This window comes from Camelus ferus, chromosome 9 (genome assembly GCF_009834535.1).
Source record: "Camelus ferus isolate YT-003-E chromosome 9, BCGSAC_Cfer_1.0, whole genome shotgun sequence".
NCBI lineage: Eukaryota > Metazoa > Chordata > Mammalia > Artiodactyla > Camelidae > Camelus > Camelus ferus.
The window spans coordinates 8,606,034-8,632,972 of NC_045704.1; the positions used below are offsets into that span (position 1 = coordinate 8,606,034).

Sequence of the window (26,939 nt, forward strand, 5' to 3'; positions counted from 1 at the left end):
GTATTTCTTAATTTCCCTTTTTTATCCATTCTAACAATCACTGAATCTTAATTGGAGTATTTAGTCCATTTATATTGAATGTAATTATTGGTATAGTTGGATTTAGGTTTATCATTTTGCTATTTTATCTTCTTTCAACCACCTGTTTTTAGTTTCTTTTGTCCTCCTTTCCTGACTTTTTACTTAACTGAATATTCTTTAGAATTCCATTTAAATTAATGTATTGACTTTTAACTATAATTCCTTGATTAAATATATTTTACATTTATACTACACTTAGTAAATTTTAGTGGTTGCTCAAGGAATCATAATATAAAACTTAACTTTTTAATGTACTTGAAGTAAATATTGTATCTCTTCATGTCCAATATAAGAAATCTGCAAACACATAGTTCTACGTATGTTTCATCATTTATGGTATCTATCTATACATACATCAAGATATAGATACATAGATATCTATACCATCTATATGCACCATAAACTCAATAGTGTTATAATTCTGACTATAACAATCATGTTTTAAACAAAGTTTATTAAAATTGGAAGAATTTTTTAAAAATTTACCCATATTTACCACTTCTGATGCTCTTCACTCCTTCCTGAAGATCCAAATTATCATCCAATGTTTATCTCAAGCCTGAGGAACAACTTCTTTTGAGCGTTTCTTGTCATGTAGATTTGCTAGCAACAATTGTTTTGGTTTATCTAAAAGTATCAATTTTACCTCCATGTTTGATATTTTCTCTGAATATAGAATTCTAAATTGAAGTTTTATTCCCCACCCCTCCCCCAGCACTTAAAAAATTGTCATCCCACTGTCCTCTGGCCTGTTTCTGCCTACCTAAAGCCAGCCATCATGCATCTCATGTTTTCCTTGGCTACTTTCAAGATTTTCTTTTTATCTTTGGGTCTCAGCAGGTCCATAATGGCGTGTCCAGGTGTGCTTTTTCTTGTATTTATCCTGCTTGGGTTTTTATGACATTCTTAAATGTGGAAATATGTATCTTTCACCAAACTTGGGGAACTTCTGGACATTTCTCAAACAGGTTCTCTATTCCATCACTTTTCCTCCCTTTCTTGTAACTCTAATTTCATGTGTTAGAACTTTCGATATTATCACACAGGTCACTGAAGCACTGTTCATTTTCTTGCAATCCTCTCTCTGCATTTCAGATTAGTGGATCTATATTCAACTTTGTCAACTCTTCTGCCACTTTCAATTTGCTGTTAAACCTCTCCAGTGAATTTTTACTTTCACGTATTGTATTTCTCATTTTTAGAAATCCAATTTCCAATTGTCTTAATCCACTTGCTGAAGTTCCCATTTGCTCATTCATAATCCCACACTTCCCTTCAGAATAATTATAGCAGTGGCTTCCACATTGTTTGCTAACACCAATATCTAGGTTATCTCAGGATTCATCTTGGTTGCTTTTTCTCTTGAATGTGGCTTATGTTTACTTGTTTTTTCATATATCTAACATTTTTATTGCATCTTAGATGTCATGAATAGTAAGAACGCTGTAAAGAAACTGTTATGTTTCTGTGAAGAGCACTGACTTTTGTTTTAGTAAGTTTACTTGGTTGAATTCAATCTCCAAATTCTGTCTCCCCTGAGACAGGTAGCAGCTAAAGCCTTTGGTTCTTTCAGCCTTAGCTGGGATGCTTGGAGTCTGATACTTGCATATACAAGGGATTAGCCAGAAATTTTACACTTTAAGTACTGTTGAAGACTTAAAGAATGTGAGAAAAATCTTACTAGAAACTGGTGGAAAAGGGGTTCTTGTTAATGTAGTGGAAGAAAGTTTAGCAACTCTATTATTTGCAATGTGGAAAGCCTGTCTGGGTGATCTAGCTAAGGACACCTTCATGAATGTGAAGATGTTTCCTGTTTTTTTGTTTTTGCTGCTTATAGAAATATACAAAAGGAGACAGGTTAAGGGAGAGATTCATTAAAAAGGAGACAGGATGTGGTGGTTTTGAAAAGTCATAGCCTCCACAGATAGCAGACGACGCTAAAATCAAGAAATGGCTTCCAGGGTTTTGCTAGGACACTGGTCTAGAGAGAAAACTAAGGGTGTGACTGTAAAATTTTTTGTTAGAACCTCAAAGATCAAAGCCAGTATCTCAGAGTACCGTTTAATGACACAAAGGCTCTGGAAAGAGATTAAGGGGGATCCTTACAGATACTCTGATTTAAATGGCAAGTCCTCTAAAAACTTATCTCAGGGATTCATGACTGTGGCTTCTATCCAATGGGGTGAACCCTAGTGAGATTCACACCTAGTCCACAAAGTTTTTAAGAGAATTAGCACTGCCAACTTGGAGAGAAGTGACAGAGATGATATAAAATGAAGAGACCATTAGATTTCCAAAATTCAAATGCCAGTAAGCAAGATTAGAAAACTACTGAGCTGCAAACATGGCAGAACCAAGCATCCAGAGGATGGAGAATACCCCCAGGACTTGATACCTAATCAGATAATTCCACACATTTTTCTGGTCAGATTTCAGGATTGCTATACACCAGTGACTTCAGTCTGTTGGCTGTGTGTGTCTCTGTGTTTGTGGTGCCTGGGTTGGGGGTGGTGGGGAGGCAGATAATTTATTTCCAAAGGTCTGCGGATCAAGAGGAACTGTACTTAAGAAACCTCGTAAGCCTCATGAGCACCTGGACTTGATTTAGATGACAGGATTCATGACTTTGAGATGATGCCGAGATGAAACTTGGGGAGGGCCTTAAAGTGGATGAGCGTACTCGCGTGTGGAAGGGACATGAATCACCAAGGGCCAGAGGGCACACTGTGGTAGGCAGCCATGGAGGTGGCTCCCAGTGACCCCGCCTCCTGCTACTCACACCCTTCTGTAATCCTCTCCCCTTGGGAGTGAGCTGGAACTAGGGACCCACTTTTAATTACCAAGTGCAAAGAGGACGGGATGTCACTAGTCGTATTAGGTTACACAAAGGCTTCGGCTTCCATCTTGGGTACCCTTCTCTTGCCTGCTCACTTACGAGGAAGCCAGCTGCCATGCTATGAGCTGCCCATGTGGGAAGGAATTGATGTGTCTAGCCAAAAGCCAGTGAGGACCCAAAGCCAGCCAACAGTCTTAATGAGTGAGCTTGGAAGACGACTCTCGTCCAGTAAAATCTTCAGATGACTGCAGCACCCGCCAACAACTTGACTGCAGCCTTGTGAGAGGTCCTGGGAGCCAGAGGCACCCAGCTAAGCCATGCCTGGATTTCTCACCCAAAAAAGTTGTGACATAATAAATGTATGTCTGTTTTAAGCTCCTAAACTTTAGGGTAATTTGTTACACAGCAGCTTACAAATATACCATCACAGCTCTTACTCTATGATTCAGTGAGTTAAGACAGGGATTTTATCAGTAGTCAAAGACCCCATACTGATAGAATTATGAGAGCTGCTATCACAAGTTAAAACCCAAGTGTCGTGACCTGGACACACATAAGTTTATTTTTCACTCACATAATAATCCATTGCTGGTGTTCCTGAGTGACTGAAGGCTTTCCTCCAAACAGTGGTTTAGGGGCCCAGAGTTAGTTCTTCCATCTTGCAGTTTTGCGGCTCCATACAATCAAGACTCTTCAGCCAGCTGGACAGTACAACCTCTCCTTAGTAAACACGCCCCAAGGGACACACATCACTCCTAATCAAACCACACTGGAGAAAACTAACCAAACAGTCACAACTAGAACCAACAGAGTCACAGGATGAGCCGTAGCGGTCACATTCCAGAATCCATTCCGGACGACAGACAGGGAAGCACAAGCTTCCTGGGTCATCTACGCAGGTCACAGGCATCACTAACAGATACTGCGTACGCAGGACCTGGGAGAATAACCACAGAGTGGGCTTGTGGTCAGTGGACCTGCTGTAAGCCACACGAGGTAAGAATTCCCCCCAAAAGCCCTCACTCAGCATAAACGTAAGTCTTTCAGGAATTCCAGTGGAAATGTTCGTAGTTGACTTTGAATACAATCTTTCAAGAGTATTCAGTCCCCTTTCTATTGACTCAAGGCAAAGTGCGACTTGGATGCCAGGCCATGAGTGTTTTTAATTAAAAACAAAACCCTAGCGCAGTTTCACCCCTATGGATCAATTACTAAATACAAGGAAAATATCAGTTATGAGAGCATTCCTGAGAGTTCAGGGGTTAATTACGACCATTTCACTGTATTCTCACAGGTAACCACTGCCCTGTAACTCAGCTTCTACACGTGCCCTGCTTCACCGTGCCTTCCAAGTGTAACCGCTCTCACGAGAAGTCCCAGGACCTGAAGGAGACATAAGGAAAACTGAACATGCTGGTGCTTCATGTCTAAAGAACATGGAAAGGCGGTTAGACCCTGACAGGGGGCCTTGCAGAAGAAGAGGGGTACGGACATAAAAGATCCAATCCAGCATTACAAACTCCTGAATTCTTTCAAGTCCCTATCGATTGTGCACTGTAATTTCTAACTCTCAGAATACACTTCCAAAAATGTGTCCTAGATTTTCGATGGTAGAGTTAGCCAAGGATATTAAATGTTTCCAGGTTGTGATTAATCTCCTCATCTTTCTGTATTTCAAACTATGTCATTTTGGTTACCAACCAAGCAATAGCGGCGGGACTAGAACAGACTCAAGAGTTTTCCGTCATGAGAAGTAGGGTGAAGAGAATGGTAGGGAGGTTTCTTAAGGTTTGAGAAAGTCGAAGTTTTCTAAGATGCTAGAATCTTCTGTGACAGCCCCATCCCAGTTACATGGATGCAGATCTTTCCCGGCGCTTCACCTTCACTGAAGAGAAGTGGCGAGGCCGGGAATCCAGGAAGTATCACGGCTCAGCAACTACCCACATCTACTGCTGCGTGTGGCTTTCAGCAACTGCCAGCCCCGTGGTTAGACGGGGCGAGATGATCCTAACGCAGCCACGGAAAGGATCTGATTTCCACGTCCTCCTTCAGGTCAGAATTTCAAGCGGCCTTTCACTTTTAACAAGCATCACATACACTTCTGCAACGAGCATGCCTCGTCGCCTTTAGTTTTTGATAAGAGCTATCCAGCCCCTCGTGCGCAGTGGGCTTATGATCCTGCTGTATCATGAGCATCCATTCCCAACACAAAACAGGGATCACAAATGTCTGTCGTCTGACCTGTGAATATCAGTGCCTGACACCCGGTTTCTCTACAATCATCCTCTGGTATCAGTTTCTATAGATCCTAGCTTTCTTTGGTTGAGAATAAAAGATGATGACTCTAACTTAGAAGTTAAGTATCACAAGAATAATGGGTACCTCGAAGGTTTGGAGAACTGAACAAAACTAGGACGCGAGGAAGCAGGGACTGTTTTAATGGGTCAGAATGATAGGTAGAGATGCAGGTATCCTTAGGGTGCTGCCACGGCTGACTCAGTACCACCTATTTCCACTCCAGGAAGTAATATTCCGTATCTGTGACGGCTGGTACAGTAAGGGGCCCAACCGACCAAAATGAAGAATGACCAAAAGAAAACATCCACACGGCCAAGCATAAAGCCTGATACCGGCCCCATGGCTCCAACCAAAACACAACGAACGAAAACCCTGACTGGCCTCACTGAGCCACACGTGCGGACAGTTCACCAGGACAATACAGGAGGAAGAAAATGCCAACGGAGAAGCCAGAAAAGTGTGGTAAAGACAAAACCAGGTTTCTACATGTATGCTGAAAAAGTGTGTATGCAGACACACATGCACATACACACACACACACACACGTATATATTCAATATTAACTTTGACTCTATGACTACAAGATTGCTTTACACGTAAGGTTCTGCAGATCACATATTTCATTTAATATACTGTGCACGGACAGTTCTCCACAGGAGTATGTGTAGAGATTAATCTCTTTCTACGAACTGCTCAATACAGTTCTGAATAATCACAGTTTAATCAGCCTGCCTGGCAGGAAAATGAAATTCTATTTGTCATATTAAAACAATTTTGCAGTAAACATTATTTTTACCTGTCTATTTATTCCAATGCGATCAAGATTTCCAGACCTGGAATTACTGTTTCAAAAGGATTGCACATTTATAATGTTGATAAAAGTCATGCCACCTGGCCAGCCCAAACGGGAAGAGACAGAGTCACACTGGTAACAGTGTACCAGTGCTGGTACCAGCACAGGACGCGATCCAAATCTTAGATTTTAATCCATTGGAGTCAAGAAGATTTGCTTTCAATTTGTAATTTCCTGACCAGTGGAGTTAAGAAAGTTTTCTTTATACATTTGAGTTCAACCGTGACACGCATGCTGGCATGCACTGTTACCTTCTCGCGCTGCTCTGTGTGTTTAACAGCACTCTGCTCCTGAATGACACATTCTTCCACACGCGTTTTATGGGTTTTTCTGCCTGTTGTCTTGTACATCTCTCTGGCACCTTTCACTGTGCTGATGTTTAAATCTTTGCACACGCCTGCTCACTCTCTTGTCTGTGTCTTCTATGGCTCCATAATAAAGTCTACCTTTTTCCTGCCTCTGACAGATTACTTCATAACTAGCGGTGCTATACAGAGTTGTATTACTTTTCTCTGTACAGTCTAAGTGTGCTTCCTCCTTTTTTTTTTTTTTGAGAGTGGATAACCATCTGTTACATCATTTCCCAATAATGAAAAAACTACCCTCTCTATATGCCAAAATGTTTTTTTAAATGTCCTGCTTCAACTATAAAACTGTCAGAGCAAACATCCTACTGGGGCTCGGCTGTGAATGGCAATTTACAAACGTTTTAACAGTGTTATTTCTTCTAGAAAAATGCCGTATTTCTCCTTTTGACGTATTTTCTATTGTTCAGTAGTTTAATAACGTCCCTTCCACCTCAATTCATAAGTTGTTCTACAGTTTCTGTTTTTGATGGGAGAGTTGTATTACCCTCACAGAAATAATTAGAACCGTTTAGGTATTTTTCTCTGCACTGGAGCAGGAGTCGGGAAGCTTTTTCTGCACAAGGATAGACAGTAAGTATCCAAGGTTTTGCAGGCAACTCCGTCTCTGCTGCCGCCAGTGGAGAGCAGCCACAGGCAGGATGTGAACAAATGAGCGTGGCTGCGAGCCAATACGACTTTATTGATGGAAACCGAAATTTAAATTTCATATAATTTTCATGTTGTCATAGACTCTAACTCTCTTCACTTGTTCATTTAAAATTTTTTAAATTAAATCATAGGCCATACAAAAACAGTTAATGAGACTTTGGCCGTAAGTCATGGTCTAGATCAGTTTACCTCAAGGTTAGTGGTTCCTTGGAAGTTTAACAGAATTCATTCACAAGTCCAGGTGACTTTAAAGGATCAAATTGTGCCAGATTTTCTAATTCTTGAGTAACACGGCAGTAGTTTGAACCTTAGGCGTACAAACCTGGCCTTTTTGTGACTTACAGTTCTTCTGTTGCAGCTGGACTACTCACCCACGTTCTCCACACGCTCTGTAAGACTGTGGTCGGACTGTACAGTAATTTCCCCACAACAAGGTCTCATCACACTCACGCAGATAAATGAAAAGCCACATACTAACTAAACATCACGGAATCAAGTTTCCCACCAACACAGGCAAAGCCTCATTGCCCATCCCGAAACCATGTCCCTGACCTACCACCTGGTTTCTCCTAGCTTCGCTCCAGCCATCATTCTTAGTCAGAGTCGACTAGGGAAACTCTTCAGTGTCCAAAATTAAGGTTTTCAAAAGAGCTAGTATTTCTGGACACCTGGTATGGGCAGCCACTGTGCTGGGCACATCTGATGCAGCAACCAACCTGTAGGATCTCAACCTAAGTGTTTACATGAGGAGTAAATGAATTACATTTTCTCTTAAGAAATAAACAACCAACATTCTGACTGCAACATGAAAAGCAAACTTGTAAAGGACAAAAACAGAACAACACAAAGAGAGCAGAGGGACCGGTTTTTCAGCTGCTGGAGTAGTCCACCTGAGGAGCGCTGTCTGGGGACTACGGGGCCGGGAGCGAGGGTGGGCTCCAGAGAAACTTGGGCAACAGGTCCCCGGGGTCTGATGCGGGAGGGCGGGAGGGGCGTGCGGGCGAGTCCCCACCGTGGGTTCTCTGGCGTGCACAGTGCGCGGTCTGCCTGAAGGCCTTCCTGCTTCGCTTACAGCCGTAGGGCCTCTCGCCCGTGTGCACCCTCTTGTGCTGATTGAGGTGCCCGATCTGGATGAAGGCCTTCCGGCACTCCTGGCACTCATACGGTTTCTTTCCGGAGTGAATCCGCTGGTGGACGCTGAGGGACTGGCGATGGCCGAAGGCCTTGCCGCATGCACCGCACTCATAGGGCTTCTCCCCCGTGTGACTCCTGCGGTGGCAGATGAGGGATGACTTGGTCTTGAAGGCCTTCCCGCACTCAATGCACTCGTAGGGCCTCTGGCCGGTGTGGAGCCTCTGGTGCTGCGTGCAGGACGAGTTGTCACCGAAGGCCTTCCCGCACTCCACGCACTTATAAGGCTTCTCCCCGGTGTGGACCCGCTGGTGCTGAGCGAGGTGGGTGCTCTGGCTGAAGGCCTTCCCGCACTGCCTGCACTCGTACGGCCTCTCGCCCGTGTGCGTCTTCTGGTGCTGGGCGAGGATGAGCCTTCTGGGTGAAAGCCTTGCCACACGCCTCGCACTCGTAGGGCTTCTCCCCGGTGTGGGTCCTCTGGTGGGTGGCCAGCTGCGAGCTGATGCTGAAGGACTTGCCGCACTCCCCACACTCGAAGGGCTTCTCGCCAGTGTGGATCCTCAGATGGCTGGCGAGGTGTATGTTCTGCCTAAAGGCTTTCCCGCATTCTTTGCACTTAAAAGGCTTCTCCCCCGAATGCACCCTCTGATGCTGAGTGAGGGAAGCGTGGTGGCTGAAGGCTTTCCTACAGACATCGCATTCGTACGGTTTTTCTCCAGTGTGAATCCTCTGATGGACGGTCAGGGAGGAGCCGTACCGAAAGGACTTGTCACACACGTCGCACTTGTACGGCTTCTCTCCAGTGTGAATTCTCCGGTGCTGATTAAGCCCGATGTGATCGCTGAAGGCTTTCCCGCAGTCGATGCAGTCAAAGGGCTTCTCCCCGGTGTGGTAGTACCTCCAGTGGCGGACGAGGGACGTCTTCTGGATGAAGGCTTTCCCGCAGTCGAGACACTCGTAGGGCTTCTTGCCGGTGTGACATCTCTGATGTCGGGCAAAGGACGAGCCGTCACTGAAGGCCTTGCCACATTCCTCACATTTATAGGGCTTCTCCCCAGTGTGAATTCTCTGATGAACGGTGAGGGAAGAGCTCTGGGTAAAAGTTTTCTTACATTCATTACACTTGAAAAGTTTTTTTCCTGCATAGATTCCTGCATGTCTTATTACCACTGAACTCTGGGGGAACGTTTTCTTAACTGCATCCTGACTATGGAACTCTCTCTTCTGAAACGTCCAAAGGGAACCACCTCGCAGATCTGTTATACGTACACTCTCTTTCCTTAGAGAGGGTTCTGCTATGAGTGACTGCCTCTTGCCTGAATTGTGTCTCAGGACCTGCCAGCTTCCTTTCAAACAGACCCTCAGAATCCCAGTTTCCTCTGAAAGCAGAACACTCCAGGTCAGTGTCTGAAGTTCTGTCTGTTGCCACTTCAGCAAAGGAATCCTGCTTTGGAAATAGTTCCTGGGTCTCATGTATAGGTCGCTGGCCTGAAAGACATCATGAAAATAAACAAGAAACAAACATTTAGACAGGAACCTAGGATGGGCGAATAGAAAAAAGGTTAAATATGGGTGGTGGAATCAGTTCCATGTCAGCAGAGTAAGGGGTGGGAGAAACGCTCTGCAGTCGCTCCTCCCACAATTACAGGCCACGCCCCGCGGAGCCCCTCCCCTGTCTCAGCGCGGCTACGCTGCTCCCACGCCCGGACAGTCACCACGGCACAACAGCTGTTCCGAGAAGCGTGCCAAGCTCAGAAAGACGGTGCGTTCCAGAACATTCATTAGGATGACTGGAAAGCCCAGTCGTTCCCCTACAACCAGAACTGGTGTTTCTGTCAGCTGTATCTCATTTTACTAATGTCGACAAGACCTACGTTGCCAAGCTCAGCAGTCACAGTAAGGCCGTGTTCACATTTACCTGCCTGCTTCCACCTCACTTCTCCTCTGGCCATTTATTAACGGAGAAGGCCTTGCAATTTAATTTCTCATTCTGAGGAGACTAGTTTTACAAAAACAGCGAGTGCTGATACCTACACTTACTTACATCGTATACATGACTAAACAAGTGTATGTCTCATTTCAGACCGCACACTTATGGGCCACTTAGCATGTACCAAAAATCTGCACAACAATAGTTATGTCTCAACAAATAGAGATAAAAGTGATACTGGGGAGATGGTGCAGTCAGAAGTTTGGAGAAAGATGGTTTAAAAAAAGGGAAAATAAAGTCTTTTTTAAAATGACATCTAAGCACTGAAAGCTTTCCTTCTTAGATCAGTAAGAAGACAGTAGAATGCCTGCTTTCATAGCTTCCATTCAACACTGGACTGGAAGTTCTGGCCGGAGCAATCAGAAACAGAAATAGAATGCACCCAAATTAAAAAGAAGTAAAGCTGCAGATAACATGATCCCACATATAGAAAACCCTAAAGAATCCACAAGCACTACAGTGAACCATCAGTTCATCAAAATCGCAGAATACAGGAGCAACACACAAAAGCCAGCTGTGCTTCTATACACTGGGAATGAACAATCTGAAAAGGAAATTATGAAAATAAGTCCATGAAAAGTAGCACTGAGAAGATAAATTATTTAGGAACAGAGTTGCCTAAAACGGTGCAAGATTATACACCGAAAACTACAAAACCATGTTGCTTAATGAAATGAAGAAGCCCTAAACACACGGGAAGGCCACCTGGGGCCACGGACGGGCAGCCTCAGTGTGTTCATGGGTAGAAAGGAGGGAGACTGAGCAAGGCCAAGCAGAGCTGTTGTGTGGCACAAATGGCAGTAACACAACCACGATGGAAACAAAAATCACAGTTAAGGCCTCTATAAATGAAGGTACCACCCAATTTAAAACACCGAGTGGTGAGAAACACCACACGCAAACTCACAGGGCACATGGAGCTGGGAAAAATGCACCACATTTATAAGACAAGATGCGCAGGCCTACCACACAAAGGCAAGGAAATGCGGCCCAGCAGCAACGCGGGGAGGAGCAGACACACCGCCCACAGGATGTAAACCCTACGCGGATCTGCGGGCGTACATCCTCACCACCACAGGGAGTCTGTGAAATAAAAACTAAACAAGACTCAACTTTCACCCCCCAGCTTGGAAAACATTAAAAAAAAAACAAGAAACACTCACTATGGTGAAGACGTCTGGAAACAGGACTGTCATACATTGTTCACCATCGCTACCACAGCACTACAGCTGTGAAAGGCTAGGAGCATGCACGCTCCGATCACGCAGAGAGATATGAACAAACTGGACCACTGTTTATTACAGGTAAAAGCCGGAAAAGACCTCAATGTTCAAATGTCCTCAGCAGTAAATTAGTAAAACGAAATAGTAAAAGTTACGTAAGTTACGGTATTTCTGTATGTTATAATATTAGACAGCCACTTAAAAAACGAAGTTTCTGTCTAGTTTCTAAGGATACAAATGGAAAATCATAAAAGAAATAATATATTAGACTATATAAATTTTTAAAATTTTACATATCACAATTTAAAAAACTAGTTAAAACAAAAACTCTTACTACTATACGTGAAAAAGTTTGAGATAATACATTAAAAAATTTGTATGTTTATATTAAAAGAAAAATCACCAGGACTGTTAAGAAGACATTTAAGACACGAATAGAAAAATGGATATAATGAGGGACATTTTACAAAAGGATGAAGAGAGTAACAAAATTTAGGGCAAGTAGTTAACCTTTTTCATAATTAAAAAAAATAAATAACCTTAGGCTATAACCTTTCACCAAATAATAAGCACAACATTTTTCCCCAATTACTCAACGCTGTGATGATGCAATTAAACCCACATGTAGTCATCTGGTCGCTGCCGGAGTCACTCAAAGGACAAAACTCCCAAAGCCTGGCAGACGTTCACAACCAGGGATGCAGCAACCCCCAAAATGCACACAGGCGCCTACGCGAAGTACGTCTGTGATACCGAGAGATGTGAAGTGACCTAACTGAGCAGCACGCGCAGAGCACGGCGAGCACGTGGAAACGTCGGGACGCGGGGCCCAGTGCACTCTCTCATTTCTACTCTGGGAAAACTCCGTGTTCATAGGGGCCTGAAGGGGCCCACGCCGCAGCGTCAACGTGCTGTGATTAGGGTCATGATTCTGCGTTCTCCTCCCAGACAGGTGACAAGATTACACTGTCTACGAACCATTATTTTCAAAAGAAGTTTCTCCTTCTTCCCTGGGTATCAAAAGAGGAAGAGAGCCTCCCCTCAGACCTGCTGCAGTCCGACACCCGCCCGCCCTCCCCGACCAGAACAAGGCCCCCAGGGGACCCTCTCCATTGCCTCTGCAATGCCCTGCTGGAAACTTCACCAACTCCACTCACGCAACTCATCCACGCACACATCTTAGCGGTTGTTTGGTGGTTTACGACAGAGGTGTGAACTGCCCCTCCCTCCGATCGCCTGCCCGGGCCAAGTGGGGGGCTCCTGCAGATAATTTCAGTTCGTGATTCTTTCTGGAACAGATGCCTCAGGAAGTGAGCAGCCACCTGATCACGAAGACCACACACCTTTGGAGGACAGCTCAGAAGCACAGCAGGGTCAGGAAGAGGCTACTTGGGGAACCAAGGGGCCGATCCACGTCCGAGCGGCCAAGGACAGGAGCAACGCCACAGGGAGGAGTCACCACCCAAGAGGAGGCGGAGGAGGAGGAGGAAAGATTATCATGTTGCAAACCCGGACCTTGGTCTTGTCTCGAGACCCGAGGACGAGGTGTGGCCTTCTGCACGTCAGCCAGCACGCGGCCTTTCGTGGAAGCTACACTCTGAGCCGCAGAGGCGCTTCCACCCTGGCCCCCCGGGCTCACCTGGGGACAGGCCTCTTGCCAGCTCTCTCTTTGCTGTGCAGGGCTCCTTCCCGGGCGCCAGCAAAGAAGCCAGACCAGGCTGAGACACACCACGTCCTGCATGTGGGAAAAGACACGGGGTTCGGTTCTTAAGCAGCCAGCCAGCTCCTTGGCTTCGATGGAAAAGTGTTTTGTTACAGGAAAAAGCAGAGAGAAAAGCGAGGAGTATCTGAAAGATGCTGAAGAGGATGCTTCAAGTGCGATGAAGACACTTTCAACCCCCCAGAGTCAAACTCTCTAAGAATCGGGAGTAGATCCAGCCCAGCCCTTCAGAAGACACCCCTCCCGACACACACACAACTCGGCGCCGAGGCCAAGAACTGGGGCCCTGATGGGTCAGCTCAGGAGAGGAGCACCCTTACCTGCGCGCCCCAGACCGTGGTCCTCCCTCATCACATCCTCACAGAGACTCGGCTGGGCTGGGTCTGGCTGCCGGGAGACGTCTGCGGCTATGTCCGCGTCCGCGATGGTCGCCAAGCCCTGAAACAGCGCAAGCGCCCGTCTCCAGCCACGCTGGTGAACCCGCGGGGGCTGTGGAGGGCAGCCTGGGCCTCAGCCGTGAGAGGCGCTCTGTACCGAGAATCCCCACTAGGCTCTGCGTGATCCAGGTCACGTAACGACTGAGCTAGCGACTTCGTGGATGTTTGCGTGGAAAAAACAGGAAGAAAAACAGGGCAGACTGCTTCTGCCACGGAGAAGCTGTAACTCCGTGGAGGAGAATGAATTTACACACAGTGTGGATTTTCTGAAGCTTGGGGAAGGCCTCCCCAGGTCAACACACATTATCCAACTAGGTCTGCAGGGTTTTCCCTCAGGTGAAACCCTGATGCAAAGGAAGGGCTGGGATCCTGCTCAGTTTTCTCATTCATTCCACACTGAATGCTTCTGGTTTAAACAGACCCGTTTCTGTCTCACTGCCCCGCTTCCCTCGTGTGTGGGGACTGCGTGTTCTCTCTCTTCTGGGGCTGCTCTGCCTACAGGGAGCCCCGTGTTCACACAGGACCGGCCACCGCAACGCCGTCTCTCCCACAGAGGGGCTTCTTGATGAGGGTCGCTGTGTCCGCTCACCCTGTCCCACTGAAACAAGGAGGCTACCGGGACTCCCCGCCTCTGTAAACACCCGACGGAAGTCCTGCAGAGCCCACCTCCTGCAAGTTACTGCCAGTGTGTCTCAGCCCCCGCTGCCTCCTGACTCACCGGCCGCCCCTCAAACCGAGCACCGTAGCCCCAGGAGCTCTGCCCCGACGCGGGGCGCCCCGGGCTCGTCAGGCTCTCCGCCAGCCTCTCCGCACGCGGGCTCCTCTCCGGACAGAACTCCCTGGTCTCCGGCACAGCCTCTGAGTCTGAAAGACATTAAGAAGGTCTCTCTTTCGTTACGTACTACTATGAAGAAAACCACCAAAACCGTCATCGGGTGAATTAAAACCCCTCAGAAGCGCACACTGTGTGGAAAGTGCTTCCACAGGGCCGACAGGCCTTACACTCCCAAATCTGCGTAGCTTTAAGGGATACAACCTGAGCTTTCTCGCCTAAAAGTTAAGCAAGTAGCGCGCACTGTGCTTTGGGCAGGGGACTGGGCAGACAAGCTGAAGAGCGAGAGATGAGACAGCTCGCGAAGATTTAAATCTGCGGAAACGCGGCCAACGCAGACCAAGTGGGCGGTGGCCAAGCAGGAAGCGCGACACCACCCTGATACGAGCGAGTCTCGCTTTGACTCTTGCTCCATTTTATTTAGTGAAAACGTCTCTAGCTTTTCTTTTTTTTCCCTTAAATAACGTCTCCTTTTTCATTACAGTGCTAACTAGTCCATGTTAAGATCCTGGCCTTAAAAGTGCACGTCTTCAAAATCAACTCGGGTCTCAGCAAGAGAGGAAGGATCAGCAGAAGGGAAAAGCAGTCTCCTCTCAGAAAGCCAGCTCAGCGCAGGCGACTTCGCACGATGGCAAGGGGAGAACTTCCCCCAGACGCCACTCCAGTTCTCCTGGGCCGCACGACGGCCCACGAGTCATCACAGCTTATACTGACTGGTCAGTACAGACTTTCCCTCCAAAGTGTGACTGGAACCCTCCCAAGAGGCACACTTGCTTAGAAACTGCAGCCACTCCCTACGACAGTGGCCTCCAAAGGAACCTGCAGCTCCAAGCCCTTGTCTGGCTTGACTCACCTGCTGCGCCAGAGACAACGCTGTGGTTGGAATCCCTGTGCCCCAAGTGTTGTAAGCACCATCACAACACGTGCAAGGACACCCCATCCAACCAGGACGGTGTTCCCTCCTCGGGAGGCATTGCCCACCTGCGCGCAGCCCGTCTGCACAGGGCAGTCCACTGAACCCCGGGTGGATGGCCACCCCAGCACAGACGGTCCCCTCGCCTACCAGCCTCTGCCTTCTCACTGCCACACTTCTGCTCAAGGCTCCACTCTCGCTTCTTGTTTCCCTGGCCTGAAACCGGGGATGATCTTCTTCTGCCTCTCAAACCCCCGTTATCACCCATCACTCGTAGGACTTGTATGTGCAGGATGTCTCAGCTCCCCTGTGGGCTGCTTAGTTCTTCAGTGGCTTACACTCACCTTCCCAGCCAGCACCTGATGGCCTCACGCAAAGCTGACACTCAGTAGAAGTCAGTTAAAAGAAGTCCATGAATGAAAGTCATTCAATCAAAGAGAAATAAGACAGGAAATACTACATCAGAATCAGCCAAAGACTTTGAAAGAACACAGATGATCCAAGAGTCCGCAGAGGCACGAAGATGTGGCCCAGAGTAGAGGCCAGGGGGTTATGTTTGGAGGGAGGGGAGCAGAGATGGGGAGAAGGGATGGAGGAGAAGGAAAACTCGGGAAGCCGGTGCTCGCGAGGCTTCTATTTCCCCCAGCCGGGAGGCTCAGGAAGAATCTGCTGACAGTCCCATGTGTCTGCGGGCGCAGAGCTATGACCGCCAAGGCCTCACCCCAAGCTCTCCCACGCTCACCTGGGCACTGGCCTCGCGTCCACTTTCTCTTCACCGTCCATGGCTCTTTCCTCTGTTCCAGTGACGAGATCATCTCGGGCTTAGAAACGCAAAGTCCTACATACGTAAGAAGAAATGGGGCGTGGTGGTGCTGGGCATCTGTCCTTGTCTGGAGGGAGAGGAGCGGGCGGGTGCAGGGCACGGTGATGCGGCGTGAGGGGCCCTTACCCAGCGAGACCAGGCTCCTGTAGTTCTCCAGCATCACACTCCTGTACAGGGTCCTCTGAGCGCAGTCCAGCCACTCCCACTCCTCCTGGGAGAAGTCCACGGCCACATCCCCAAATGTCACCAAGCCCTGGAAGGACAAAACCAGGCTCCTGCTCGGCCAGTGCCCGTGCCCTCCACACGCCTGCGTCAGAGCTCTAACCCCCGGTACCTGGAACGTGACTGCGTTTGGAGACGGGGCCTTAAAAGAGGTGATCACAAGTCAAGAAGTTGTATGGTTGGGCTCTAATCCAGTCTGATGGGTGTGCTTGTAAGAGGAGGAAGAACCCAGGGACTGCGTGCAGAGCGCAGGCCACGTGAGGTCACAGCAAGAGGGCGGCCGCCTGCAAGCCAGAGACAGGCCTCAGGAGAACCAGCTCTGCTGAGCCCTCCGCCGTGAGCTCCGGCCTCCACGCCGCCTCAGCACCCAGCCCACGCAAACTCACATGGGGGTCTGAGAGGACCTCCTCTGCCTCCTCTTAGGTCAGACGTTAGGTAACAATATCCAGTGCCTCGGAAATCCAGTTAACTATTGGGCTGCTGGAATCACTATGCCATGAACTCCAGAGAAAAGAGAAAAACAGCCCCTACCCATGGGGAGCTGGCAATTCTGCACAGGTGAATGGAGGTGAAAGCGCGAAAGAGAAATAGCTAACATCAATTCAAAACAACAGGGGGGACGGTATAGCTCAGTGGAAGAGCATGTGCTTAGCATGCACAAGGTCCTGGGTTCGATGCCCAGTACCTCCTCTGAAAATAAATAAACCTTATTACCTCCTCCCCCCAAAATAATTAAAAATAATACAATAATAAATAAATAAAATATTTGGGGGGGCTGGGATGGGATAAACTGGGAGTTCAAGACTTGCAGATAACTGACTGGTATATATAAAACAGATAAACAAATTTATCCTGTATAGCACAGGGAAGTATATTCAATATCTTGCAGTAGCTTACAGTGAAAAAGAATATGAAAATGAATATATGTATATTCATGTATGACTGAAGCATTGTGCTGTACACCAAAAATTGACACAAAATTGTAAACTGACTATACCTCAACAAAAAGATTTTTTAACTTAAAAACTAAAAAAATTTTTTAAATTAAAAAACCACAATAAAAATGGAGGCCAAATTGTTCTATGCACAGTAGGTACCAGAGCATTTTCCACCACGAGGTCACGGGAGTGGCTGAGCAACACAGGAATGAGGAAATAAACCTGGAGGTGAACCTCAAAAGATAAGCACAACTAAACCCCAAACTAAGCATGAAGGCTTTTGGTTTACTTTTAGCGTCCAGTACCCAGTGAGTGTTCATTTAAAACAACTAACAAAACTCTTTTTTTCTGAAATAAAGATGAGTGTCTAATAATGAAAAATACCATAAAGCTTTTAATTAATACAAATGTCTTTGAGAATCGAGACGTATTACACAACAGAGGGAAACAGCCAGTATTTTATAATAGTTATAAATGGAGTATATGCTTTAAAAATCGTGAATCAGCATGTCATGCACTTGAAACTTACGTAATATTGTACATCAATGACCCCTCAATTAAAAAAAAAGAATCAAGGTGCCATCTCAGACGTGGGGCCAATCAAAGAGACGCACGAGCCTGTTTACGGCCGGGTCTGCGGCGCATCTCCTGTTGGCGAAATTTTATGTAGCATATTTTTGTGATTTCCGCCTACAATTCTGATACATTCCAATGTATTTTAAACATTTACTCAGTTCGAATGCTGACCTCTGGAATCTGTGGCTGGACAGAGGCAGATTTAAAGGACTTGATGCAACCTTGGGAGCGTCAAAGCACAGACTCAAGTCAACGGGCAACAAAGTCCGACCCCCGCAAAGGCTGAACTCAGGGTTCTGGCCACTCACCAGCTCTGAAACCCCAGCTAGTTACTTAACCCCACTGGGTCTCAGTTCTCCACTTTAAAATGGAAAAATCAACAAAACCGGGGGTGGGAGGGGATGTAGCTCAGTGGAAGAGTACGTGCCGAGCATGCAGAAGGTCCTGGGTTCCATCCCCAGCACCTCCATTAAAACAAACAAACCTAATTACCTCCCCATACCAAAAGAAAAAGAAAAAAAACCAACAAAGCCAACCTCACAGACGGCGACGTGGGTTAAACAAGGGCACACGCACAACACTCAGGACGCGAGAGGCGCCGTGTGAGCACTAAACGAACGCTAGCTGCAGCGAGCTGACCAACAGCCCGGTCTTCCTGTTTAAAGGCTGCCATCACACTACTGGAAACCAAAGTCCCCTGGAGGTCTGGTGTCTGTCGAATAACACATTATCACACTTTAACCCGCACCAACTCTGAAGACACTTCTAACCGCACCGTGTAGAGACAAGGCAAGAGGCTCCTGTAAGTGACATCTTGCTTTGCGGGAAGATGGCCCGATGCATGGCTCTCCTGAGGGAGAGACGGAAAGGCCCCGTGGACCGTGGGGTCGTTCTTGCAGGAAACAGCCAAGAACTGCTTCGTCAGCCTCGCGCAAAGACGTGCTCACGCGTCTCGCTGAGCGACTCTCACAACGCCCCTGGGCAGCAGTGACTCTACGAGCTGGCGCATCTGGCCGTGAGGCCGAGGCACTGAACGTCCCCCTCTCCACCTCTCTAATCCCACTTTCCAGAGGGACCCCAAGGTAACAGTATGTGCATATCCCTTCAAGACATCTTCCCAGTTTACACAGACTGCCCCGCACGTACCAAATCGCTGACTCCTGCTGGTGCTCTGTTGGAATGTTTGTGTCCTCCCAGAATTCCTATGTTGAAGTCCTGATACCCAGTGTGACATTACTTGGAGGTGGAGCCTTTGGGAGGGCCACCCTTCTTGGATGGGACTAGTGTACTTACAGAAGGGCCCCAGAGAGCTCCTCGCCCCTCCCACCATCTGAGGACACATCGAGCAGGCACCACGTGTGAACCAGGAAGAGTCCTCACCAGCCTCTACACAGGATCAGCCAGCACCCTGATCTTGGACGTCCCAGCCTCCTGGATTGTGAGAAATGAATTTCTGTTGTTTATAAGCCACTCTGTCTGCGGTGTTCTGGGACAGCAGCCCACGGGAGGAAGAGAGTTAGCAAATACGTTTCGCTGTAAACAGTAACAGTGAGATCACAGCACTGACGGCACTCCAGACACAATTCCACGAACAGCTGACCCCTGAGCAATGCGAGTTAGGGGTTCCAACCGTCCTCGGAGCTGAAAATCCACGAACAACCTATAGTCAGCCTCTGCACCTGCAGTTCCACACCTATGGGTTCAGCCAGCACTGACGGTGTAGGACTGCGGTATTTACCACCGGAAAAGAATCTGCATGGAAGCGGGCCACGCAGTTCAAGCCTCTGCTGTTCGTGGGTCAGCGTGTAACATCTAAGCTTCTTTAATCCCCACAGCAACGCTGACAGTCAGCACTGGCACTCACTTAACAGACGAGCACCCAACAGAAGACCCTGCCTGAGAGCACACAGCCACTGTAGAGCCATGGCCGTGGGCACGCTCTCACAAAGGCTCCCGTGAAGGGCCAGCAAGTGAATGTTCCAGGCTCTGCGGGCCACGCAGTGTCTGTCACCACTACTCAGCTCTTCCCTTGTAGCGTGAACACCGCCACAGACGACAGAAATGACCGAGCGTGCTGTGCTCCGGGGACACTTCACTTATGTGAATTTTAGTAACTTTCACGTGTCATAAGATAACTTTCATATTATTTTTTCCCCCAACTGCTGAAAAATAAAAACCGCTGTAGCTCGAGAGCTCTCCGACAAGATGCCGTGGGCCGCATTTGGCACACCATCCAGTTTGCCAGCTCTGGTCCACACACGCACTGTTCTGTAAGCGTGCGTCACCCGCGGGGCTCGCGCGTGGATTTCTAAAGCGATCACGACAACACGAAGGTGCTGAGAGCGAACGCTTGCTAAATTCTTACCATGTGCCAGGCGCTTCACTTTGTTGGAGGCACTTTACATGTATTAGTTTAACGAATCCTTTTAAGAAGCTTTAGGTAGTTATCATGCCCACTGTTACAGACGAAGGAAGCGTGCTCATCGAAGCCGTCTTGAGGTTACACAGCAATGAGATGCCAGAACCAGCTTCTAAAGCCCAGTGGTCTGCCTGCAAGATCCACACTTATGACCATTCCACTGCCCTCCCCAACTGGAAGGTTCCACCCTGACAGTGAACCAAACCCACCGGACAGCGGGGCTTTCAGATAAAACAAAGTGTCTCCAACTGATGTCTGGATTAACCTGCTTCATTCATGAGGGCACAAAACACTCCCAAAGGTGCAGGTTCTGTTCTCATTTCCTGCTGCCGTCAGGTAAATGTGTAGATTCTCAAACAGGTTTCACAGTGTCACACGACACCCCAGAGAAAACCCAGGGGACAGAATATGCACCCGATGTAAGGGGCTTTAAGTCTCCGTTGTAATAAAGAGGAGATAGAGACTTTAAAAATAAACAAAAACCAAACAGCACCCTTATCCCTACAAAAATTATTTTGTGTTACTATTTTACAGGAAAAAAATGAATAAAAATTATTTTACAGGAACTAAACGCATTAAAGATTTTTTTGGTTTTTTTTTTTTTTTTTTTTTTGAGTAAAAGTGGATTTATTTAGAAAGATGTACGGGGCGGGTAGGGATGCTTACAGTTAAGGTGAAAGTAAAGGTAGATACACAGTCCATGGAGTGCAGGCCGTCTCAGAAGGCAAGAGAGCGACCTCAGTTCAATTAATTTTTAAAGTACACAAATGAAAAATTTGTAGTAAGTTTTTTTACTGACGTTTACTTTTTTTAAAAGGATGAATGCTAGCTTTTGAGGCCCTTATTGCTGTTCCATCCACACATAATTTTTCCATTAGTTTATTTCTTAAATTTAAAAAAATTATTATATTGTTTAATTTTTTTTCATTTTGGCAGGGTAGGGAGGTAATTAGGTTTACTTCTTTTTAGAGGAGATCCTGGGGATTGAACCCAAGACCTCGTACATGCTGAGCATGTTCCCTACCACTTGCGCTATCCCCTCCCCACTCACACATAATTTTTAACGTGTTTTGATTTCATGTAGGTTTGGTAAACTTTAACCCACTAGTTAAGAAAAACTTTTGGGAATATATTTATAGGAAATAATCAGAGATAAAGCACATTTTCAGGTATAAATATTCTTGTTATACTAAATAATGAAACACTGGCTCCAAGAGAACTTTAAGGCTATATTCACACATTCATTCACCAAATACTTTCTGTATCATGCGCTGGGGCCAAACTATCCAATATCCCTGCCTGGGTCAAGTGTACTTTGTAGTAACGGAATCAGACAATAGAAAACCAGATAAATTAAGTAAAATATATAGTATGCTGAAAAGTGCTGAGTCTTTAAGAAGTAAAGCAGGGAAGAGGAATGTAAGGAATGTGGATGGAAGGCTGTGAAATTTCAGACAGGGTGAGTAGGAAAATGAGAAGTTTTTTTGTTTTGTTTTTTGGGGTTTTTTTGACATTAGTTTTAACTCTTTGGCACTAAAGCCTGAAACAGGACAATACAAGTCAATGGATTGGAATCTCCAAGACAACAAGTTATGCACAGCTCAAGGTCTCAAGAGACTCCAGCTGAACCCCAGTTTAATGTTAATTTTTTGTTAGGAAGCTAACTGCTGAGATTGAGAAAGGTCTAGTCTAGAACCGGCGAAGAGGAGCAGTGAGTCCCGGACCCTAAGCAGTACTTCAGAGAGCCTAACTCGTCACACTGCTCCAGCTACGACATCGCAGGTCTTCACTTCTGGCTGGAATAACAAGAACTCAGTGAGACTATTAGTTATGATAAGGAGGCAAAAACCTCCGCACGCCAGTTACATTTTGATTAGTAAAGGGACTGTGAATTATCACTTCACGGATAAAATCTTTGATAATTACCAAAATCTTTCGAAACAAGACTCCTACTAGAGAAAAACAGTTAAAAGCCTTTCACAGTGTTTAGGTGGGGAGGAAAGCTCCAAAGAACTAAAGAACTAACAACAACGGTCCATTTACTGAGCCCTTACTGTGTGCTTTACGAAAATGTTCTCCTTTGATGCGCACAACTCCGTGAAGGCAATGATAACTATCTTCAGCTTACAGATGAGGAAGCTGAGCTCAGAGTTCCATAGCTTGTCTGAGGGAGAAGGCAACTTCTGAGAAAGCAAAGTGAGTGATGGGGGCAGCACATGTCAGAGGCACAGAGGACCGGGTCACGCGGGGCTGTCAGTCACGCTGCGGATCTGGCCTTCACTTGGAGACAGCATTGGAGCACCATGAGCAGAGACTGACAGAACAGACCCCTCCGGTGGCTGCACTGGGCGGCGACCATGGGTCATGAGTGGAAGCAGAAGCTCAAGAGAGGGTAATAAGGATTGAGGCGGTGGGTGTGGGCATGGGCGTGGTGGTAACTGTCAGACTCCCTGTCCAATCTGAAAATAGTGCCGACAGGATTTGCAAACGGACCAGATGTGGGAACGAGAATGACACCAAAGTGAGAGGCATGAAACTGAGTAACTGCGAGCATGAAACCACCACAGACTGTGATGGAGATGACTGTGGAAGGGGCTGGTTTGGGGGAAATCTCAGAAATTTGGGTCTGGATGTGTAAGCTTTGAGTTACCTATTCAACATCCAAGTGGAGGAGTCAGGTGCTCAGAGGAGAGGTTTGGGCTGGAAAGGTGAACTGGGAGAAGCCATGGCCAGTTTGTACAGGTAAGAACAGGCTGACCTCCCCAGGGGAAGATGTACAGACAGACAGGAAGAGAGAGCCAGGAACAGAACCCAGACGCAGGTGCGGAGGAACCAGCAGTGACAGCTGAGAAGTCAGAGAACGTGGGAGGGCCTGGGCGAGCTCTTTCAGGGGTTGGCAGTCGCCTGTTTTTGTAAATAAAGTTTTACTAGGAGCACAGCCCGACCCATTCATGTACATATTGTCTGTGGCTGCTTTAGCTCCAAAAGGCAGAGTGGAATAGCTGCAGTAGAGACCTCACAGCCTGCAAAACCTAGAACATTTACTACCAGGCCCTTTACAGCAAAAGCTGGCCAACCCTGAATTATTTCAAATGCCAGTAATGGTCAAGAGAGACTAGAAATCGAGCACTGCCTTTGGTAGTGTGGAGGTCACTGGTAACCTGTGCAATCTGGGCAACTGGAACCTGGCTTACATATTCAGGAGCAGGCTACGACAGACTTAGGAGACACAGCTGACACAAACAGACGGAAAATTTATCAGCATTCTAAGAAGCAACACGATCAAGTGGGAGAAAAGACAGTCTTTCACATTGTGCCGGTGCCACTCTTCCCTCTTCTGCCTGCCAAACTTCTCCATCCCCTTCAAAGCACGGCTCAAAAATCACCTCCCTGGTGAAGGCTGCCTGCCCTTCCCCCAGAAGCGACTAGAAGCCAAAAGTCCCTCGGGCCCACTCTCACATGACTTGGTCTGAGCACGCACACTCACAGTCCTGTACGCTTCCATGACTCGCCACCAACAGGCTGTGAGCTCCCTGGGAGCAGGGGCTGGGGTCTGGTCATCTGTTTCTCCAGAGGCTGCACAAACAACACCAAAGCAACCAGGTACTGGGGTTGTCCTGTCTGCCTTAAGGAGTACCCTTCCGCTCCATCAGTGCCCCTCTGAGGAAAGCGGCACAGGGAGGGGCTGAAATCACTTCTTCGGTGAAGAACAAACACTGAACAGGCTGAAGGGGAAGCAAGAAGGGAGGCCCTGGGCTATCTCTGTAGCCCATCACTCACCAGAATGTGAGGAAATGGGAACCAGCTTTCCCGACAGTTCTCTTACTGAAAACTTTTAAAAGAAAATAAACATTATTAAGTCCTGAAAAGCAAGCTTGCATTTGGGGGAGGGGGGAAATGCCAACTTACTTGGGGCATGGCTTTCCGATTGATTCCTGTCCCTGCCGCCTCCGGCTTGCGCCTCCTCTGCCGGAGAAGGGCAGTGTCCTTGGAAGGCTGAGCTGGGGGAAGAAAAACGGGGTAGCTAGAAACCAGGTCTACATCACGCTCCTGAATCACCAGCCTGGAGACGCTTCCTTACTGCTGAGCTTTAAATGACAACCATAAATCAGAAACAGATTCAACCGGTGGAGTCAGATGCTCCGGCATGAGCGAGATGGGGCCAGTTCTGAAGGGGAAGCTGGGATACGATCACTACACTACCTGGGGGCTGCCACGGGAGGTGTGGGGGGGGGAGTTCTCTCCGGGAGCATCGAAATAGGGAGGTGTCTGGTTAGGGTGACCCAGGGCAAGTCAAGGTCTCCCCCTGCACCGCTGCTTGATGCTCTAGGGTCGAACTTCCAAGCCTCTGGATGCCCTGATCCACCAGCTTCGAAGTCTACGGAGTATTTCACTGGCACTTGTGCACCGAGAGATCCCTGTCCCGAGATCCCACCCTCTCCTCACCCTGAGGGGATGAATTCGCCCCCGTCCGCTCCCGGCCACCTGTCACCCTCACCTGCGTTCTCAGGCCCCGTGGTCGCCGCTCCTCGCTGGCCCTTGGATATGAGTCCATTTAGTGAGCGTGGCCTTCCCCGAGCAGTGTGGGGGAGAGAGGCTGGGGTCCCCGCGGTCCGGCCTCGGCCCGCCCCGGGCTTTGTGCGGGGGGCGCCTCGCCGCGGCGGGGACCCCAGCTCGCTGGCCGCCGCGCTCGCCGCCCCCCGCATGTCGCCGCCGAGCGCGCACACGCTCCCCCCAACCCAGGGGCCGCGCGGACACAACCCACGCGCCAGGGCACGCCCGGCATCCAGAGGGTACCACGCCGCGCCGCTCCCGGCGGGACGCCTACCCCGCAGCTCTCCGGCCCGCTCGAACCTGGGCCACACCGCCGCCGGAAGTGGGCGTGTCCTCCCGCCGCGGCGCCCTCTGGGAAACTGAGTCCCGGCCTGCGTCGCGGAGCCGCCGACAGGAGGGTGGGCGGCGAGCCGAGGGCCCTCCTGGATCTACACAGCGTCCGTCGGCTCCACCCCGGGCCGGTCGCTCCCTCCCTTCCAGATCGCGGCCTCCCGCCAAGTTGTCAACACCGGAACCAGGCCGGCCGGAAGTGCAGGACACCCGAGAGACAGCACCGCGCCCCAAGGGCTTCTGGGAGTCGCGCCGGGCTTAGGGAGCGCAGTCGCGAGTGCAAGCAGGGGGCGGGGCTTACCGCGAGGGGCGGGGCCTCGGCGATGACGATGACGGCGCTGGGCGGGGCAGGTAAGCGTGGCCCTTGGAGCGCTCATCTAGCGGGTGTCACCCAACAGAGTGGGTGGGCGCGCAGGGCAAGCCAGGTCTTGTCAGTGTCTAGAATGTGATTATGACTCGTGTGTGTGTGTGTGTGTGTGTGCGCGCGCGATGCGTTGTGTGTCCTTTTGCATCCCACCTTTGACCTCAGGTGGGTACCTTCTCCCACCTCCCACACTCATCCTCCAAGGGTCACGCCGGAGGGCACAGCGGGACTGAGGAGTCTTCCCCTAAAGTTTGATCTGTGCTGGCTTCTTTTTGTTATTCGCTGGCCATTTGTCATTTGTCATTCAGCATCTGGGTGAGAGCTGCCCAGCCTGGCAGATACCACCCACCCCTTGGCAAGGTAAATAATCAATTAATCTATAAGAGTAGAAAAGGGTTTTATTTGAACCAAACTGAGAACTGTTGCCTGGAAGATAGCCTTCTAGCTTATTTGGAGAAATTGCTGGGGAGAAGTGTGGCTTTCAGCACAGTTTTACATCTTGTCCGAACAAAGAACATTAAATAAGTCAGGGATATGTTTCTTAAAAGTTTAAGAAAAAAACAAAAAAAGTAAACAGACAAACACAAATACAGAGAATCAGTATAATGGCTTGGCTCCTGGGAAAGGAGTCTTATTGAGGGAGGACCAGCATTGGCATCACCAGAAGGGAGGCATTTAATATTTATCTTCAACATGGACATTCTTTTTCTTTTTTTAATTCTTATTTTTAATTGAAGAGTAGTCAATTTAGTGTTAGTTTCAGATGTTCAGCAAAGCGATTTAGTTATACATATACATACATTTTTTTTTCAGATTTTTTTCCATTACAGCTCATTTTAAGAAATTGAATATAGTTCCCTGTGGTAGTAACAGTAACTAATATGGACATTCTTTACTTCTGGTCATTGTGCCCTCATCTTAAATAATTAAAGCAGATGTACAATATATGTTTGATAGGCCACAAACAGTCTGTTTTAGTCAGCATAAAATTCAAGTTAACTGATGTATAAGGCAGAATGACTTCCCCATTCCTCAATATATGAACATTTCCTTTTTCATCCTCATGACTTTTTAAAATTACCTCCATAAAATTCATCATAACCTGATTTAGCTGATGTTTTTATTCATTTCCATGTTAAGGGTCAGTCTTATCAGAGCCCTACAGAGTTTTCTTTATCCCAGGAGCAGGGAACTTTGTTGGCTCATGAACAACAGCCAGGCGTAATGCCATTATCACAAACATCATCACAAATTCCAAGGGCAACATTCATGCAACATTCTATAATGTCACATAAAGCAGAAAACAGAGCAGTGGTAGCCAGGGGCTGGTGGCAGGAGCAGGGAGACTGACTATAAAGAACAAAAGGAAAGTTTTGGATCATC

The 26,939-nt window shown here is 47.7% G+C and overlaps 1 protein-coding gene across 1 annotated transcript; it reads right to left on the bottom strand.

Annotated features, from left to right (window-relative positions):
• Positions 1-3,456: 3,456 nt before the first annotated feature.
• Positions 3,457-25,397, bottom strand: ZFP28 (ZFP28 zinc finger protein). Its single transcript, XM_032487500.1, is given in 10 exon segments — positions 3,457-8,622; positions 8,624-9,427; positions 9,429-9,703; positions 13,068-13,163; positions 13,469-13,586; positions 14,304-14,449; positions 16,073-16,168; positions 16,280-16,406; positions 24,218-24,309; positions 24,807-25,397. Coding segments are annotated over 10 exon segments (2,589 nt in total). The 5' UTR covers positions 25,015-25,397; the 3' UTR covers positions 3,457-7,995.
• Between the last annotated feature and the right edge of the window lie 1,542 nt (positions 25,398-26,939).